Source organism: Cygnus olor, chromosome 1, assembly GCF_009769625.2.
Source record: "Cygnus olor isolate bCygOlo1 chromosome 1, bCygOlo1.pri.v2, whole genome shotgun sequence".
Classification (NCBI taxonomy): Eukaryota; Metazoa; Chordata; class Aves; order Anseriformes; family Anatidae; genus Cygnus; species Cygnus olor.
The window spans coordinates 6,663,591-6,684,325 of NC_049169.1; the positions used below are offsets into that span (position 1 = coordinate 6,663,591).

Below are 20,735 nucleotides of genomic sequence, written 5' to 3' on the forward strand. Positions count from 1 at the left end.
AGACTGAACATACAGAGATCACCTCAGGAATCAGACAACACACAAAGGAGAAAAGCTTCCTGCAGTACCTAAAATATGTAACGGGTGATTTTGGTCTTTTATTTCTCGTTTTTCGCTTTACACGGTCTTACAAGTGCCGTAGTTAACATCTGGAAATTGATAACGGTCCTGGGATACTGACTGGAAGGACGAGGGGGAATGGTCTAAAGTTGTGCCAGGGGAGGTTTAGGTTGGATATTAAGAAAAACTTCTTTACTGGAAGGGTTGTTAGGCATTTGAATGGGCTGCCCAGGGAAGTGGTTGAGTCACCATGCCTGGAGGTCTTTAAAAAACGTTTAGATGTAGAGTTTAGTGATATGGTTTAGTGGAGGACTTGTTAGTGTCACGTCAGAGGTTGGACTTGGTGATATTGGAGGTCTCTCCCAACCTAGATGATGCTGTGACACAAGCACGCCTGAAAAACCTTGCAGCAACACGCTGAGGAGCTCAAACCTTCCACTCCAAGCCCCTCTTTGTGGCCACTGAAGTCAGTGGTGACCACAGCGTGCCTGTCCCCCAACCCACAGGGCAGAAACAGCGCGGAAAACCGCCCCCTCCGCCGGCTGCAGATCAGCAGCCTCCGCTCCCTGCCTCTCCCCTAGCCCCCGGGCTCCCTCAGTGCTCGGGGCGGGCGGCTCCGGGCTCCTCCCCGCCGGGCCCGGGGGCGTTGGCGGCGGCGAGGCGGGCGGTTGGCTGCGGGCAGCCCGGTGGCGGCGGCGGGGGCCATGGCGGCGGCGGGCCGGGCGGGCAGCGCTGTGTGGGGCTGGCCGTGGCGGGCCGGGCTGCGGCGCTGGTACCGCACGGAGCGCGGCGTGTACGGCTACAGGCCTCGGAAGGCGGCCGGGGAGAGCTCGGCGGAACCGCGGCGTGCCGGGGAGAGCGGCGGAGCAGGTCCGGGGGGGAGCTCGCAGCCGTCCCGCGGCACCGGGCTGAGCGGAGGGCGGCGGGTAGGGGGACCGCGGCTTGGGGGGCCGGGGCGGGCTTGGCATGGTTTGTTTTGTTTTGTTTCATTATTTTTTATTTCATTTCATTTTGTTTCATCGTTTTTTATTTCATTTTATTTTTTTATTTCATTTTATTCGTTTTTTATTTTGTTTCATGTCATTATTTCATTTAATTTCACTGTTTTTATGTCATTTTGTTTCATTTTATTATTTTAATTTTTATTTTATCTCATTTTACCTCATTTTATTTCATTTTTATCCCATTTTATCTCATTTTACCTCACTTTATTTATTTTTATCCCATTTTATCTCATTTTACCTCACTTTATTTAATTTTTACCTCATTTTTTATTTTTTTCACTTTTTCATTTTTTACTTCATTTCATTATTTTTCATTTCATTTAATCATTTTTCACTTAATTTTATTTTGTTCTTTTATTTCATTTTGTTTCATTTTATTATTTTTTATTTCATTTCATTCTTCTCGGCCTTGCCGAGCCGACACATTTCTCTGACAGCTTCAGGGGGCTCCGGGCTGTTTTTTCTTGTCCCGAGGCAGAGGTTCAGTTACCTGCCCTGCCGACAGCTGTCTGCGAGCGGCTCGAGCCCTTATCACAAAGTTGTTTTCTTCGGTGCCACGTGAAGTGTGCTGATACCTCACCAAACTCCATGGGCAGAAATAATTGTGCTTGGGCTGCATGGGCCACTGTAGTTGAGTAAATGTGCTCCCGGAGAGATTTTCCAGCTCATAAAAGTACCAGTGCCATGTGCCTTAAGTCTTTTATATTTATATATTTTGGGGCTTAAACTAGCTAACTACAGGTAATTCTCTTCTGTAGCAGTGACTGTGATGCTTTTAGCTCACTTTTATAGCACAGAAAATTAATTTTGAGCAGAAAGCTGCCGTAGGAGCGTTGTCCCTCCTATGCTAAGCCTCCTCATTAAGGAAGGAAAGCGTTAATATGTTTTTATGCCACGTTTTAAAATTGCATCTAAATGTCTTTCTTGCCATAAGTGTTGAGGGAGCAACCTGTTTGAGTGCCCCGACTACAGGAGCGGAGTGGCTGAACCAGAAATACAGACAGCAAAGAAACAACTTTGTGAAATACTCCCGTTCCGAAATTGCATGGTTTTGGAAAATGAAAAACTTCACGCCTGAATCCTGTCAGCACTGTGTCTTTATCAGGGAAAACAGACCATGCTAGAAACACATTATAAAAAGTTATAATCCAGTATAAACTAATTTATTTGTAGCAGATTCTGCTTGCAATGTATTTTATTGAATATATATTTGAAAAGTATGTTTGCAAATTTGAATGTCAAGTATGTCTGGCTCAGCATGGGCACATGCCATTGGCTAGTGGTTCCTGCAGACGCAGACTTTTTAAGTTTTAGGAACTGAATTATTATTAAGACCCTATCTTCCCATCCTCCCAGCAAGGAACAGGGTAGCACAAGTGTTACGATTGAGTCAGCTCAGGAAATAAGACTTTGCACACTGGTACCTTACCTTTCTCGAGTTGGATGTACCCATTGCCATAAAGAGACTTGAAGCAAATTGAAGTAGCTTTGCATATGTGTACAGGAGCGTGACTATAAGGGCAGCCACGAGGGAAATGTAAACTTGCTTGAAAATTTGATAAGTAAGCAGATATGGCAGTTTGCTAGGAGCTCTTGTGGGGTGATATGGTTAAAAACTTGCTTAGAAAAAATCTTGAAAGCTCAAACCTCGATGGTTATCGATGGACAGAGTGCTCCTGTGCTGGTACTGTAAATGGACTAAATGTGAGCATGTGCTATACCATTCTGCTTTCTTTTTGTGTTTAGTTGACCATGCTCTTGCTCGGTTAATAACTGCGTACTCTGAACATGGCCACAAAGCAGCCAAAATAAACCCACTGTGTGCTGGCCAAGCTGTCATGAACATGGTACCTGAAATCCGCGAGTTGACAGAAGTTCTTCAAGGGCCACTCATTACTGCAGGTAAGTCTGCAGCCTTATGACAGCAAATTTTTCTCCTGGTTGGTTTATTGAGAGGCTGCGTACTTTGCAGACCAGCCAAATACTGAACAGCAGTTCAATCAGTAATGTATTGTTGGACAAAAGGCTATTAACTTCAACCTACTTAGGTTTGCACAAATCATTGTATAATGAATGGCTACCTCCTAGCCGTCTTCAGTAACCATGAAAATTTTTAATTGTACTTAAAACTACTGAGGGTGTACATTAATTTCTGTAACGTTCTATGATTTAGCATATTTTTGATGCCGTAGTGAAGCTGTCATGGCACTTGGGTAGAAGTCAAGATTTGTCTTTTCTTGGATCTTTGACTCTTACTGTGGCCTTGACAAAATGAAGGTCTCTCTCCATGCTATATTTTCACCACCTACAAAACAGGCACTTATTACTTCTGATGCATGTAGGATTGGAATTAATCTCTCTGAGCAACAAAACGAATGCTATACCAGTCACAAAAACAGTTACTCGGTGTCATCCACATTGAACTCATTCAGGACATTTTGAGCACCTTGCAAATAAGCATGAGACCCTCCTGTTAATAACACTCAAGTGTGCTTTATAAATTTTTTCTTTAATTTTTAATTTAAACGAAGGAAAGGAAATCAGGACATGAATTTGTACTCTCAAAATCTTAATATAGTTGCAAGATGTCAGCTTAGTGCTTAGTGTTTCCCCCTGTCTCCGCACAAGTGACTAATAACATTTGTTTCTGACCAGGGCTTCTAAACATGGGAAAGGAAGAGGCCTCCCTGGAGGATGTATTGGCTTACCTTGACCATATATACTGCGGTCATATTTCCATAGAAACAAGCCAGCTTCCGACCTCGGAGGAGAGAAAATGGTTTGCTAAAAGGTTTGAAGAGTTAAAACAAGAAGCGTTTACAACTGAAGAGAAAAAGCACTTGTGCAAACTGATGTTGGAGTCCCAGGTACCTTGTTAACTATTATTTGATTCTGACAGAGTTGCAGAGTCTGTTTTGGATTCCCTGCTGCTCTGGACATTATCTGCTCAGGAAAAGAAGAATCACTACCCTAAAAGGTTTGACAGTATCCAAGAGGAAGAAAAACAAGATTTTGTCCAAAAAAGTGCAATACGCAAATGCAGGAATCTTTACTGGGGGTCATTGCTGAATTTACTTAGCAGCCATTATTGAAACATAGAGCAATGCCTTTTGATTTGCATTGATTTATTTGGAAATTATTTGGAGAAAAATGTTTCCAGTGAGATCCAAACTCCAAAGGCTCTTAGAAGTAATTAGAACATACGTTACATGAATATATCTCACAAACAATATATATTCTTTGACACATGGATACGCAAGTAATGACCCTACAAACCTGTGAATAATCAGTCTTAAAAAATGAGACTCTCTCCAACTAGTGATCTGACAGCATATATTGCATATTACTGGTGGAAACACAAGGTTGGGCACAGCTCTATGATGTTTTGTGCTGTGCGTTTTCCTTTCACGCTCAGCCACATTCTGATCAGTTTTGCTAGCTTTAAAGCACAATGTTTGTCAGGGGGTTGGGAGAACAAACCAGAATTGGACTGAGGGTTTAGCCCCACAGTTCTGCTAAGTTTGCTGCTTTTCAGCAGAGGAACATGCAACCAATGCATTCTGTAACGAAGATTTATGTACTTGCAAAGTGTGCAGAGACAAATATTTCTATACTGTGCAAAAGTTCAGTTTTCCCCTTCTCTCCCTGTGTTATCTAGAGGGATGGAAAGGTGGAAGAGCAGGATCTGTGAAGGTGTCCCTGTTTCCAGTTTTCTGAGTGGAAGGAGTGTTAAAAGTAATATAAACCGATGACAAAACAGAAGTATATGGCACATTGCATGTTTTTCCTGCCTCTTTGGCAATTAAAAGAATTTGTTAGTGACATGGGAGGGTGAAAAGTGACATCAGGACCTTGAGGAATCCTATATTACCTTCAGGATGACTAGAAATGTACTTAGAGTGTAGAATTTAACTGATGGAAAAAACATTTCTCTGTGTGATTATTTTTGCGTACGTTCTTTAGAATCAAATGTTGTTTAACTAGAAGGTGTTCAGGAGTTGGCTTGGATCTTTGGCTGTGACTCAGTCTTCCCTTCTCAGTTACAGTCTTCGTTTATTTTCAGTCTTCAGTCACAAAACACTGCAGACGCTTCCATTGCTTCCAAAACTTTGTCACTTAAAGAGAGCTGTCTAGGAATCGTGAAGTGGGAGGAGTGAAAGGAAAATACAGTAAATATAGATTCCTTTATTTTCCTTCTTTCAAGACTTCTTTTACCTGTGTACTAAAGATTGAGTCTAACGTAATCAAAGTGAAACGCTGCTTCTCTAGCACTTGACATCTCAGGATAGTTAAAGCTTCTGCTGTAAAATTACTTATTTTACCCTTATTTTACCATAAAATTACTTATATTACCATTCCTTAATTTTCACCTAAACCAGGTAAACTGTTAAGAAATTGGTAAATTGCTCTCATGTAGTTCTGTATCCACCTCCTTCCGTGTTAGAGCCACTTTGGCCCTCAATCCAACATTTGTTCTACCTAAAAAAGCACATGTACACATCCTGGCTTCTGGTCTTAGACTGGGGTAGTTGAGAATGAGCTGGGACTTTCAAGGGGTATGCTTAGGTTTGTCCGGGTACAAAAATAAATGATATTTCAATTTCATGAACAGAATACTGCTTAGAATAGCATAATACAGAAGTTCTTCTCTTTTTAACAGGAGTTTGATCGCTTCTTAGCCACGAAGTTTGCCACAGTGAAGCGATACGGTGGTGAAGGAGCAGAGAGTATGATGGGTTTCTTCCATGAGCTGTTCAAGATGTGTGCGTACAGTGGTGTGACAGACATCATCCTCGGAATGCCCCATCGCGGGAGACTTAACCTGCTCACGGGCTTACTTCAGCTTCCACCTGAGGTAAGAGATTTATTGGCAGTTGCTGTGTGCCTGGTTTATTTGCAGTGAATAAATAATCCAAAAATTTGTCTTGTTGTGAATGCTGGAGCAATCAAAGTTACCTTTGAGAGAGGGTATTCTGCTCCTGTCAGTACCTCTGCCAGATCTCCCTGAGAGACTGGCAAAAGAGCTATATTAAAGTTCTTTTTTGTGCTGGTATCTTAAGCAAACGTGCTGTTTCAGGAGTAGGAAAGCATACGATTCTGGAAATGTTTTTCTTTTATTGCGTCCGTGGATTGGAAAGGGGATTTAACCAAGTGTTGTGTTTTTTTTTTTCCATGCAGCTCATGTTCCGTAAGATGCGTGGTTTGAGTGAGTTTCCAGAGAATTCACCAGCCATTGGGGATGTGCTCTCCCACCTGACATCTTCTGTGGATCTTGACTTCGGTTCACACAGACCTGTGCATGTCACCCTGCTCCCTAACCCCTCGCATTTAGAAGCAATCAATCCGGTGGCCGTGGGCAAGACCAGAGGAAGGCAGCAGTCTCTGCTTGACGGAGATTACTCCCCAGAGAGCTCTGCTCAGCCTGGAGACAAAGTTATTTGCCTGCAGGTATTTTGCTCACAACTTGTAACTGACCTTTGTAAGGCTTCCTAGACAAGCATGTGAACAGAAATGGTGTGTATACAAATATCAAAAAAAACTGAATTAATGTAGAATATGAAGAACTGGGATCCTCTTTACGAAGAAAGAGGAGAGAAAGGAAGATTTTTAGGTGACATACATGACAATATTGGCCTTAAACAATTCCATTTCTTAGATTTCCAAAGAGCTGATTCAAATACCTTCCTTGATTTTAATACCCTGCATTGAGAGCCATGAGTGTCTTTCCTCACAGACCACTTTTCCATTTAAACTACCACTGCTAGCCTTCTTTTAAATTAAATGGGCTTGGAAAAGAGCTATTAACAAAAAATATATCAAAAAATATACAGGAAGATTTAGAATTTTGTTGTTTTATCATGGTGCTATTGAAGTAAGTCATTTTGTGCCTACTGGAATTGGTTCTTACTCTTTTTTTCCAGTTTCTTTTCCTAAAGTGTCTGCTCTTGTCTCTGTTCATTAAGGCAGGAGTAGGTGTAAGTCATGGCTCACCACTATTTAGCAAAGAGAGTAGCAAATCCTGTGGTGCCTGGCTTGCTTTTGTTCAGTGGTGAGTGACTTGCTGCTTGCTGCTGCAGCTTTGCTGGAGCTGGGGTACTTGCAGTCACCCAGACACTGAGGGGCCAAGTTAAGAAATTAGGGATCTGTTCCAAGTAGGCAGTCACGTACCAGTGATGAAAACAGTCTGAAAGGGGTTAAGAACTGGACCCAACTAAGACTGTCTGTTCTATCTACTCAGTTTGATAGGTCTTGTGTAATGAGTTACTGTTTGTTGATTTTTCTATTCCTCCCGTGTTCTCTAACGAGACTTTTCCGTCTTCTTCCCTAACGCAGGTTCATGGTGATGCTGCTTTCTCTGGGCAAGGGATCGTTCCTGAAACGCTGACCCTCTCTAATCTACCACATTTCAGAGTTGGGGGGAGCATCCATCTGATCGTTAATAACCAGCTGGGCTATACCACTCCTCCAGAGCGGGGAAGATCGTCACTCTACTGTAGTGATATTGGTATGTGTAGTTGAATCAGAAAGAAAATTGCCTGTTGTGTGAGGAAGGCTTTTTAACACCAGTGTGTTCCCATGGCATGCTATTGCAATGGGCTTTTCATAGCAAGTGCTATCAACCCCAGGGAATTACACTAATCTATGTCCCTTTTGATAATAGAGTATAAATTCAAATTATTATTGATTATTGCCTCCTACTAGCAAAAATTCAAGTGCTAAAAATGTGCTCTCCCCCATCTACTCAAGGGCAAAGACTAATTATCAAGGGAAAATCCTGTCACGCTTTTACAGGATGTTATAAAATAATTTCAAAACTTAGGTGAAGTCTTCATAATTCATTTCATTTCTGCCATTTTGTTGACAGCTTTTAAAAATGTATTGTGGTGGAATGTATAATAGATACATTTTCAATATCTTTTAAATATAATGAAAACCATTCCAGTGTTTTTTTTCTGAGCAAGACTTACATTAGTCACCTACTCCTTCATTTTCCTGGTTTGTTTGTTGTCAGGTGAAGTTGTTGAGCTTTTAATTGAAAGATGAGGCTCATGCCACTTCTGAGCTTAATCTTAGAAAGCCTTTTGCTTTGGACTGATCTTTCTTAGTGATAAACAGATATTGCAATCAGCAAAACCACAGACATAGTAGTTATTTCCTTTGTGTAAGTCTCTTAGAATTGAAAATATCCTAGTGTATGTATATAAGGTTTAACATCACCTGTTTTTCTTATGGCTTCATCGAACTGAACAGGCAGATTTCAATAAATCTGTTAAGGTATATAACATATGTTATTACGACTTTTTCTGTGGGCTGATTTTGTGCAGAGTTTTTTTTTTTTTTTTTTCTTCATCCTTAGTTTTTCTTTCTTCTTACCTGGCTATTGAAGGCTGTTTTACCCATTTGGGCTTCAGGATTTTGTTAGGGAGGAAATATAATATCGGTCAGAAGCGGCGGATTGACTGAAGCATCTTAATTTGCTTGAATTTGGGCAGAGAAAATACAAGAGGAGCATTGCTGAGGATATTCACATCCAAAATATCATACAGGAAAGGGTGTTAAGGTGTGTGAATTCTGCGGAGTTCCCTTTAATGAGAGTTTTCTTTGTGCCTGGAGTAGCAATGGTTTGAGTGACCAGTAACAAGCAAAAAGATTTTGTCTCACCTGTATGAGTTCGTAGTAGTAGTTCATAGCTTAGGATAACAAGGAAACAAAACTGTCTTCGTTTGAAAGATGCAGTCAAGTAGTTCTTTTCCATTTCCTGAATGCTTCCATTCAGATTAAGAATTAGGAACTGTGTAGAAAATCTTACGTGAATGTAGTGCTGGTAAAGAAGTTGTGTTCAAAGTGCGACAAATACAACAGGTTGAGCCAGTTGCACTTTCTTTCAGGGAAGACTCCTTATCCCAGCTGTCATCACAAAAAGCATCTCTTGTAGGTTTCTTTTTGTTAAGTACACTACACAAACTATCAGCTTGTAGGTTTCTGCTGATTATGTCTGTTTCCATTACTTTGGAAGGGGTTGGGTGTGACTGCTGTTACTACGCTTTGCATCCCTGGGCAGGTAAAATCGTTGGATGTGCAGTTATCCACGTAAACGGGGATGATCCTGAAGAAGTTGTCCGTGCCACACGGCTGGCAGTCGAGTACCAGCGCCAGTTCCGCAGGGATGTGATAGTGGACTTGCTGTGCTACAGGCAGTGGGGCCACAATGAACTTGATGAGCCGTTCTTCACCAACCCCAGCATGTACAAAATCATCAGGTAAGGGTACCACCACCTGATGGGGGAACCCCAAATGTGCTTTCTTCTACATCAGCTCAGTATTGTTCACTACTGCAATAGTCTTTGTATAATGAAGATCCTTTGCCATACTGACAAGTCTTAAGATAAGTGTAGCTACACTGTTGGCAGCCCCTGACTAAGGCCCGTGTCTGATAATGGCACATGAATAAAGATAACCACTGGTCTTGAGTCTCAAATATGCAGTTTGATGCCTCTTGGAGAACAATCTTGCATATAGCCCTTGAATTTCAGATTCATGGTTGCTGATCATCGGAAGGCAAAGTTGCCTGCTGTGTGCCAGAGAGAAGGGTAGATTATGTGGGAGAATGTGGTGGAAGCCTGTGCAACGTGTGTTGTGTCCTTGCCTGGTCCAGCTGGTTCCAATAGAGCCTCATCTTTACAAGCATTTAAATATAGTCAGATTCCACCTTGATCCCCAAAGAAAAATACTGGCCAATGAATTCTGGTATTTTATGTGGAGCATTTATGGAATCGGGTGCCTTGGTTCTCAGCTAATCGTGAAATTCCACTGTCAGTTTGCCTTAAAGAACAATATATAATAGCACGGAGCCAGTCTGAATGAGAGATTTTTTTTTGGACTTAATTTTACCTGCAGCTGCCAACTGTAGGCACTTCATTAAAGAAAGGACTGTAAAGTATGAATCCAAGAGAATTGTTATCTTTCTGGAAATGCCAGGAAATAAAACTTGACCCAAATGAGTATAATACACTAGGTGATGATTTATTTTCGTTTTCCTTGGTACCTGACAGTAGTAGGGTGGTATTTCCCTGTTCTGTAGTGACACTTTTCAGGCTTAATGTCTCTGGGGTTTGATTCCCTCACCCACAGATCCCGTAAGAGTATCCCAGACACGTATGCAGAACACCTAGTAGCTGCTGGGCTCATGACTGACGTTGAAGTATCTGAGATAAAGACGACCTACTACTCTAAACTGAGCGATCATCTTGCCAACATGACTTTGTACAGTCCACCTCCTACCAACCTGCAGGCTCACTGGAAAGGTTTGGTCGAGCCTTCTGCTAAAATCACCACCTGGGACACAGGTATGCCTATACCACTTCTGCAGTTTATTGGAATCAAGTCTGTAGAGGTGCCGGAAGAACTCCAGATGCACAGCCATCTCCTGAAGACTTATGCACAGGTCAGTAGAGTGTAAGGATGCTTCTAGTCCCTTTGCTTAAAGGTATGACCTGTTACAGGGAAAAACTCGAAAAAACAGCAAGGCTGCCAGTTAAAGAATAGCCCAGTCTTCTCTAGGAAGAACAACTTGTTTTCGTTTTCGAGGCTATGATTATGCCATTTTTCTTCTAGGTTTGAAGAAAATTACGTTCTCCCTCATATCTGACCATATATTTAATTTGTGATTTCAACAATATTTTGATACAATGAAGAAAACATGTAAAAAAAATACAGCTTGTTGTTCTTACAACGACTATCATCTAAACTTCAGGATTATGAGTACTTTGAAAGAGAATGAATCAGGAAAGTGGTAACAGTGTACGCAGTGTGTAAAGCCAGTAATGTGTGTGTTTATTTATATATAAACATACATGTACACGTGGCCAAGTTTGAAAGTCACTGTGTTTGATGAGTCGTAAGATTCTGTGCAATGACTGGATTGGTTTGGGTTTGTGAGTGTTTCACTTTGATGAATGATGACCGTGGGCTGGTGTCTGGTCGACAGCTGTAGAGAAGCCACAAGCTGAATATTTCAGAAGGCTGATGTTCTTGCCTTCCCAGCCCCAGTGGGAAGTCTGGGCGTTACCATTCATCTGCAGTTCTGCAGATAGAGAATTTTGGGGACTGAAATACTTACACCTGGTGTCTTTCAGTACTACACCAAAAGTCTGTCAAGAGCACTCTCTCTGCTGTGCTAAGACTATTAATATTTCAAGACTAAGATCTAATCTCTTAATCCAGAATTTGTTGACTGGTTAGTGAACACATGCGTTATACATGGTTTTGTGGTCTGCAGGGCAGCCTTCTTCAGGATGTACTCCAAATCAAACCAACCAAAATTGGCTGCTGGAAAAATAGTGTTTCTCTCTACAGCTTTTTTTTTTTTTTTTTTTCCTAACTTCTAATACTGATCTGTGCCACAACAATGCATAAAGATAAAAAAAGGCAAAATAGTAACCTTTCCTTCTTGTTTACTTGTTTTAGTCAAGAGTTCAAAAAATGGAGGAAGGAAAAAAGCTGGACTGGGCAACAGCTGAAACTTTAGCATTTGGTTCCTTGCTGTGCCAAGGTAAGAGGTAACTAGACAGCAAACAATGAAATATTTTTTGCTTTGGTGTCTGTAAAGTATAATGTTAAACTTTTTAGATGTTTCTAAGTCCAAAGATTGATATGTTGCGTAAATTGGACAATTTGCATTTGCATGGTAGCAAGAGAACGTTAGTGTGAGTCCTGTATGTCACTAATATTTGTAGATTGGCTACTAAATTTCTTCAAAGAATCGTTGCTCTCTCCCATCCCCTGGAAAAGCTGGTGCTCAGTGCTGTGCATGTGAGCAACGCACGCGACATCAGTTGGGCCTCCCACACTTTTATAGTGTTTCATGCTATGATTTAATTTCCTTCTTCTCTAGCCTGAATTCATATTTCAGTTTACATGGGGTACAGGATGCACATATTTTGCAGTTTGCTTCAGCAAACTGTTAAGTTACAAACGCTTAACCCAAAATAAATTTTGGCTGCGGAGAGGAGAAAGGAGACGTGTGAGCATCTCTGTGAGATGGAGCTGCTGCTGGTTAAGATTTGATATTGCTGATGAGGGGAAATCCAGACTTAACAAGACAGGTGATATTTTACAAGTGGGAAGTTTCTGTCCTGCATGTTTTCTTATTGTATCGTATATTAATCCAGTGTTTTGCTTATTGCTTGGAAAGGGTTTAACGTCAGACTAAGTGGACAGGACGTCGGCAGAGGAACCTTTAGCCAGCGACACGCGATGTTAGTTTGCCAAGAAACAGATGATACCTTCATTCCTCTGAATCACATGTCGCCAGACCAGAAGGGTTTCCTAGAGGTAGGTTCTGCGGTCGGTCCACAAGACGATCTTCTTCAAGTTGTGCTGAAAGAGTGCATATTTTAAAACTACTGAGGCGTTTGTATGTAGCCTGTATGTTCTGGCAAAGCCTGGATACGGAGGCATAAAACCCACCTGATTGCGGGTTAAGGAGAGCCTAGCTAAAGGCAGATGAGTGATTTGTGCTTTCCTGTAGCAAGTTGATAGTTGTAGTGCATGGTTAGTTACCCTCTTTAACAAAGGGTTCTGCCTTTCCTTGAGAGATCACCTATTATTTTTCTTCCCTCAGTGCCTTCCTTCAAAAGCAAAAGAGAGGTGACGGTGAATTGCGTTTAGGAGTGCATGTCCTCAGTGTGCCTAGCACTGATGTGCCTGGTTCCAAAGGTTCTTAACCCTGGGTTGTCATCTCTCTCACCTGCCCCTCCCAACAATTTCCTTTCTGCTAGGTGAGTAACAGTCCCTTGTCTGAAGAAGCTGTGCTTGGTTTTGAATATGGAATGAGTATTGAGAGCCCTAAGTTACTGCCAATTTGGGAAGCTCAATTTGGAGACTTCTTTAATGGAGCCCAGATAATATTTGACACTTTCATCTCTGGAGGTGAGTGTACAAGGAGCTAATTAATATATTTACAATAAATCGTTTGTAGTCAGTATAGTTGTAGAAAATCCTTTAGCTTTAAAGTAAAAGGGCAATGTGTTGAGAAAAAGAATTTTTCTCAAGAAGTCTTGTGAGCTTGCCTATTTGATCCCAACTTCTCTGCAGATTTTCTCTGAAGACAGTCCGTCTAAAATGAGAGACCTCATCCTTGACAGAAAACAGTTATTGTGAAAGCACAGTTGATTATGTTAACGGCTTTTCTTCTCCTCTCCCTCTATTTATTTTAGTGTGTATATATATATTTAATAGCTTCTTATGATGTACCGTTCATTCATGAGGTATCTGTAAAGTTCCTGAAGCATTATAGAAGGAAAATAGTGATTATTTAAAAAGAAACAGGAAAAAAACCACAAAACAACACCTGTTAAAACTAACCTCTCAGTTTGACTCTAGCATGTTTTCCGAATGCTCAGATGTTGCAAAAAGACCTTTCAGGGCTGGAACAGGCTGAGGAAATGCTAAGATGGATTTCTAGAGGGGGATTCCTTGAGTGTAAGGGTGCAGAGTATTGGCGTCTAGCCTCAGTTAGGCCTCTACGTTCACTCTGTAATCATAGATGGTAATTGCCAGAGGCCCTCTTACCCCACTCATCCTCATGAGTTGCCTCCTGGATTTGACTGTAATCTCTTAAATAGTGCAGGGGCTTTGACAGAGCCCAGGGGAGCTCACCTCTGGCTGGCATTGCTGCGTTAGGCAGGACTGGCTGACAGGCTGCTGCCTGCTTCACACCTGCACGGGACTAAATGACAAGGCATACAGAAAACACGCAATGAATTACGGTTAGTTGTTGTCTTATTGAGGAGAGTTACCATTGTGGACGCCTGTTAATGGCATTGTCCTCCTTATTAAGAGTTTTTTTCATAATGTGGTGATGTTTCCGAGTAAGTTCTAAAACTTTCACTGCTCAACATGAAGCCTTAAGAGCCCTGAAAGCCCCAAGTTACGTGACAATTTCAGAAACTTCAGATCATCTTCTGCGTGCTGTTTCACGGTTGTGAATCTCCTGGCTAAATACAACAGCATGTTTCAGGGTTGTACTTAATGATGTGGAAATCAGCTATACTCTATCTTCCGAAGTAGTTCGGGCAAAGTAATGACTGTCTGGGGGCTTTGTGTTCTGTTGAAATCATTTTTCTTTCTTTCTCATTGTGTGTTTTAGGTGAGGCCAAATGGCTCCTGCAGAGTGGGATAGTAATTCTTCTTCCCCATGGCTACGACGGTGCAGGCCCTGAGCACTCGTCCTGCCGGATGGAACGTTTCCTGCAGGTACCCCTCCCCACCTCCCTTCTCACACTCACATCTTCCCCATCACAGCACTGGCAAGCAGTGCTCTGGGAGTTCTGGTGCATCAGGAATGTGGTATTTTGCAACTGCTAGTGACTTAAGAAGCTTACCAGGATCTCACCGTAGGATTGGGCTGAGCTGGACGTGGAGGGAGAAAGGGGACTGTGAAGAGGAGGTGCAGGTCTGGAAGTGGTGAGGAAGCAGCTTTGGTTTAAACGCTGCTACAGCAGCTCTGGTGCAAGACTCTGGTTGAACTTTGTAATAAATGCTTGTTGTTCCTGTGAGATCTCTGTCACCTGCCCAACTGTGTGTGTGGTAACATGAAATTTTGTAATGAGATTTGCACAGTGATTGCAAAGGCCCTGTGTCCTCTGCAAACATCCCTGGTGGGATGTGCTTCAGTACTGCCTGCTGTCTCTTTTCTGATTGCCACTCTTCAGCAATGTCCTGTACCACAGAATGAGTCCAGGAGCAAGACAGAATTGCGGTATTGCAAATAGCAGACCTTTAATGGGCACTTCTTAGAGAAAGCAGTGTGAGGTTGGCATTGTAAATGGGCAGCCACCCTCCTGTGCAAGCCACTCACAGTGTTCCCACTGTGCACAGACCGTGCAAGCAGAACACTGGGCGCTATTAAATAGCAGTAAGTAAAATTGTGGCACATTTTTCCCCCCAAAATAATCCGTTGTTGTGCCATTGTGACTGTAGTAAGTAAATGAAAGCCTTTTTGACTGAGTAATGGTGCAGGGAGGGGTTTGGGCATCTTTAGTGGTTCTGCCATTCTGTTGAAGTTGTCATGACTGTCCACTGTTAGAAGAACTGGCTTGCCTTGGTTATGATGCAGTTGAAGGAGGCGTTCAGATAAAGTCTTACCAGGTAAACGGTAAAGCCGTTTCTCTGAAGTTGCTCTTCCCTTGCAATCAGCATTTGAATTGGGGTATTTTTTCTCCTTCTGTTATACCAGTAACCATGCCTTATGGCTTAAACTCCTGTATATTTGGCTCACTAATTCCTTGTTGACAAGTTATTGCTCTGTTCCCCGTAGATGTGTGACAGCTCAGAAGAAGGAGTTGATGGGGACCAGGTGAACATGTCGATTGTGCATCCCACCACCCCAGCACAGTATTTCCATTTACTCCGGCGGCAAATGGTCCGAAACTTCAGGAAACCTCTCATTGTTGCTTCTCCAAAAGTGCTACTCAGGCTCCCTGTAAGCCGGAAAACTTCCGTTTTCTTTTTTCCTCCTCTTCTGTGTTCTCTTCCCCTTTCTATTTGCTTTTCCTCTGTGTTCTTGTCTCTCAGTTTTGGGGTGAAATCAGTGGGGTTTTGCCTGTTTGGGGCAGGGTAGGTTGAGGATTAAAGCTGAGTGGAGGTGAGCCTGAAGTAAGAGTGATTCTGGGTCCAGTGGTGTTCTTCAGAATCTTATCGTTCTGTCTTTCATCTATGGGAGTGGGACTGGGAGAGGAGAGGGAATGTATCTTTTGTGCTTACCAAAACCCTGTCTCAGACAGGGCCTGAGAGAAAAGGCACCGAGATTTGGTAACTTCTAACTCTCCCCCATTTAGGCTGCTGTGTCAAGTTTTGAAGAAATGGCTCCAAGGACAACATTCAAACCTGTCATTGGTGACTCCGCAGTAGATCCTAAAAGGTAGCTCTATTTTCTTACAGGAGAAGCTCAGAAAGGAAGTCCTGTCCCTTTCTTCTACCTAATAGCTCAAGTCTGAGGTGATGTGAAAGATGTGACCTTTTTAGCCACTAACAGCCACTGGGAGCAGCTGCTACATGAAGAGATGAAGAATTTTTGTCCTGCTGTCGGGACACTTGAGCTGATGAAGTGAAGTTAGGGCAATAACAAATCTTTGTGTGTGCATTATCTTCCTCCCTTCAGATATGAATTTGGAGAATCCTGTTCACAAAAGGCAGTTTATATTTTTCCCTCCTAATGTTCTTATCTGTTCCCTGTCCTAGCAGTGTAATCACAAGGCTGAAAGTATCTTAGCATTTTTGTTTTTTTAAGTGGGACGGTGGGGCACAAATGGTGAGGTTTCTCTCCTTACCTTTGTCCGTTAAGCTCAGACAATTAAGACAACAAAACAGTTCCTCTTAGGCATGGGAGAGAATTGTCCTCTGGAGGTACTTCTCTCCCTCTCTGGTTTATTCTCTACAGAGAGAGCACAGATGACTAGCTTTGACCAAGAGTTTAATTTTTAGATAGTTAAAAGGCTAAGTTATACCTGAAGAAACAGGACATATGGGCCCTGGCCTGCTGTTCCCACAGGTTAGTTTGTCAGCTGTTGGGCGGGAGTGGGATGGAAGACAAAGAAAAGATGGTCTAGGGTAGCGGTTTAGCTTTGTAAAATTGTCTTTAAAGTTTGGCTGGTTGCTTTTATTAAAGGTGTGAAACTGTTCTGCATAGAGTTTCTGTGAAATACTAAACTTGGAAACATTTTTTTTTTTTTTTTTTAGTGTCACCCAAGTGGTGCTCTGTTCCGGTAAACATTACTATGCTTTGGTGAAGCAAAGGGAGACACTAGGAGAGAAACAGCACAACATAGCTATTTTGAGACTTGAAGAACTGTGTCCTTTCCCCCTGGAAGCTCTACAGCAAGAGTTGAACAAATACAGCCGTGCCAAAGGTAAGCAAAATTTTTACCTTTTTCTTTCTGGCCGCTTTGAAATTCTAAGCTAAATCTGTTGCTTGCTTTTTAGGATGAAGAGCTGTAGTGGTGTTTTCCTCTTTGCTCTTCTCCCCATAAATCTGGTGTTTCTGGAGTGGGATAATACAGGTGTTCGCCACGTGTGCTAAAAGAGTTTGTCTCTGCTATTGTTAGCTTCTCTAAAGCACAGAGTGAACCATTTGGGGCATTTTTGCATTGATCTTTTCTATCCAGTCCTTTAAGTATTTTTTGAAAATGATGGTAAAGTAGAAGAGTATACCCACAACATGCCCTAATGGTGGACATACTTCGGGTTTGACTGCAGCAAGCTATGACTTGCAGTGAATTCAGTCTCACAAGACCTCATTTCAAAGACAGTACCAAGACAAAAAAGGCAGAGGTGCTACAACAGAAAAACATAGTTTTCTTGAGCTACTGAAAAGATAAATATGTGCGCTTGTAATGTACCATTTTCCTTCCTTTAGTTTTCATCTGGAGTCAGGAAGAACCACAGAACATGGGTCCATGGTCCTTTGTGTCACCACGGTTTGAAAAGCAGCTGGGGGTTAAGGTAAGATGTCCCCATGGTGCTCTGGTCTTTAAAATGAACTTGGAAGTTATTCTTGACTGCAAAATTCTGTGATGCTTACATGTAAAACCTAGTGCATGAATCGTAACCTAGTGCCTAAACTGAATGTGTTCTAATTTTAGCCACTTATGCTTTTTATAGCACCATTTACTATCAGTGAGCAGGCCTGGAGCTTTCTTTTACCAGGTGTTTAGTCTAAGTAGACAGGGTGATGAAAGATCCCAGGTAGGGATTAAGGTGCCACAGCGAGCAGGAGGAGAATCTGAAGCTGCTGTTTGCGGTGGCAGATTGAACACTAATAATGGTCTTGGAACTGTAGTCGCAGGGAGAGGGAGGATAACTTCCTGCAGCACCTCCAGCTGGAACTGCCCGGTATCTGACAATAGGTATCACTGTGGCATCAGAGAACCTCAAGATGCGGTGCTATGTTTGTGCTTCGTTAATCTTTTCCTCCTGACTCTAATTTCAGCTCGCTCTTGTGAGTAGACCTCCTTTACCAGCCCCAGCAGTTGGCATTGGAACCCTCCACCAGCAGCAGCAGGAAGACATTCTTACCAAGACGTTCATCTAAATTTTCAGCGGACAGCCTACTCGTGTAGTCAGTCATGTTTGTTGCCTTCCTCCTGTGAAGAAGAACAAAAGCCAGATCCTTAGGACTCTTAATTTTCCAAAATGGGAAAAAGAATGGAACAAGTTCTATATTGATGAAGCAATTTTTTCATATGGGGACATACCTAAGGATGAAAGCTGATGCCTGTTACTCTAGATATTTTTTTTTTGTTGTTGTTCTTTTGTAGCATTTTCTACCAGAGATCTTTTAAAAGTTTAAAAAAAAATGCAGTCCAGGGGGAGGATCAGCAAGGTGGGTATGAAATACCTTGTATCCGGTCGCTTATCTGCATTTGACAGTTCCCTGGGATAGTGTTTGTGTGGAAACAGTTTCTCATTTCCACAGAAGTGTTAGTGCTGTTTGGTTGAATAAATGCTTCCCGGTGCCTGGGAATGAGCCATTTCTATAGCAGAGTGTTGTGGATGTTCTCATTTCTTTTCCTATAGACTTGCAATTAAATCTGTGCAATTGTTGGTACTCTTCTAATGTGCATAGCTTGAAGGGATAAGGGTTGTTAAAGAAGGATTCCTGGGGGGACCTAGCAGGATGGCCCCTGAAGGCTTCGGGCACCGGTTTCTCTCACGAGGAGAAGCAGTGCTTTCACATCGAGCTTGTAGGGTGGGAGGTGTGCTGCAGTGAGGCTCGTGCTATATTTTAGAACCCCGTTTTGTAGAAGCCGAGCCAGTTTGGCTACCAGTTTGGTACCCGAGGCTACCCTGAAAAGTGATGCTTCCCCCCTTCCCTGAAAATCCTTCTTAGTGTCCACTGTCTATTTGTTGTTGTTTTTGAGGGCTTGCCTCTATTCAGTATCTTCTTCTCTGGTTCCTAGTTCCTATACAAAATTTTGCTTGTGCTGTAAGAAAGCTGAAGGTGTGACCAAGAGCAACAAAAAGAGTCCAAAACTGTGGCAAGCAAGACAGAAAAGTGAAATAAAGCAGGCTGTAAAGAGTTTGAGTGACCCTTGCTGAAAGCTGTAATAGTGAGGCCTGTTTTGAATACACTATAAGCTTGAAGGGTGGGGGGTGGCAGAATTTGGAGGTCAAAGGGGCTTCTCAAAAAAAAAAAAAAAAAGCTGTAGCAAAAATATCTCATGGCTTATTTTGGTTTTGTTTTTATTTTGGGCAAACTTCCCATGTGGAGGCATGTTGTGAGGCTCCTGAGCAACAGCTTTCCTTTGCAGTGAAAAGCTGGGGTATCAAAAGAGGTTATAGAAGAAAACAGGTTAAAGAAGAAATCAGTGACATGAATAGCAGCAAATGACAACAGGAGGTTAGTTAACCAGATTTTCTGAAGGAGTTCAAACAGATACTGATGTTCAAGCCACGCGAAGAAGTTCCCAAAATGCAGACAGCAGACAAAAGCTTTCTCTTTTTAATGCTGTGGCACATTTCAAAATTTTGTGAGAACATTGATTGGTTCCCAAATTTGTGTATTTTAAAAAGTATTATGTTTTATTACCTTCCGATCTATTTGTTACCTTTTTATTTTTTTTAATGAAAATCTTCAGGAAACTGAAATAGAGAACCAGACTACGATCAGGTATTAAAATCATGGTCTCCTATTTGCTGATTTGAAGCCTTCCCTATGAAGGAATAAAATAACCTTTGCTGGGGGTAGACCAATAGTTTAACATTTAAATGACTTACCATCCTGAATGTGCTTTACAAATAATGTCCATAACTTCTAAGGCAGGATTTCACTTTAATTTATGAAATGCTGCAACAGAAAAACTACGCATTGAAGCTCTCTGGATCCCTGCCATTCAATGAAGAAAAAAAACCATAGTCTTTGCATCTAATTCCCACTCTTTTCAGACTCCTTTTGTGTGTGGGCTTGGAAACTGTGACTGAGTATGGTTGCCTTTTTTCCCCTTTTTCTAAAACATGTTCTTATCCTTGGTAGTAAGTTTCCTAGAAGCATGGCTTTTCTCATGAGCAGCAGTCAACAGCTTGCCATTTTTTTGTATGCTGTTAAGAGTATATGAAATTGTAGCTCAACTTTTATTTAAATATACCGTAGGAAAAAACAAACGTTTGCATGTAGCACCCTCTTCTTCAGGGGGAAAATGGTCAGGATTTGGTTCCCACTTGAAGAATAGGTAGTTTGGTGGGACTCTTGCTGTAATCTCTCTATTCATAGAATCATAGAATCATTTAGGTTGGAAAAGACCTCTAAGATCATCCGGTCCAACCTTTAAACCCCAACATCTGAAGTGTTACAGCACTTGTGCATTGTGGTGTGCGGGATGAAATGTAGAAGTTAAGGATACATGCTCAGGATTGTCAGGTGGAATTGCAAGACTAAAAGAAAAGACATTGAAGGCAAGAGATGTTAGGTTGAGCAGTTCATTAAAGACAGCGGTAACTCAGTTAAAGATGAAAAAACATCAAGAAAATAAATACGTTACAATAAATATTTTAGTAAGTGATGTTATTTTAGATTTTAAATAAATACAGTCTGAAATTTGAAGGCTTACAATTTTGAACACCCCAGAAGTATTCATTCGGAATGAGCAAAGAAAGCAAATTTGTATTTTTTTT

At 41.8% G+C, this 20,735-nt stretch overlaps 1 protein-coding gene across 1 annotated transcript; it reads left to right on the top strand.

Moving 5' to 3' along the window:
• Positions 1-715: 715 nt before the first annotated feature.
• DHTKD1 (dehydrogenase E1 and transketolase domain containing 1) lies at positions 716-18,603 on the top strand. The gene is made up of 17 exons (XM_040547326.1): positions 716-930; positions 2,811-2,966; positions 3,720-3,931; positions 5,725-5,919; positions 6,243-6,512; positions 7,398-7,569; positions 9,127-9,325; positions 10,197-10,509; positions 11,532-11,616; positions 12,259-12,398; positions 12,845-12,995; positions 14,215-14,321; positions 15,385-15,549; positions 15,905-15,987; positions 16,806-16,975; positions 17,482-17,567; positions 18,055-18,603. Exons 1-17 carry the CDS (start codon positions 765-767, stop codon positions 18,154-18,156), a joined length of 2,772 nt encoding a protein of 923 aa, XP_040403260.1. The 5' UTR covers positions 716-764; the 3' UTR covers positions 18,157-18,603.
• The last annotated feature ends 2,132 nt before the right edge of the window (positions 18,604-20,735 follow it).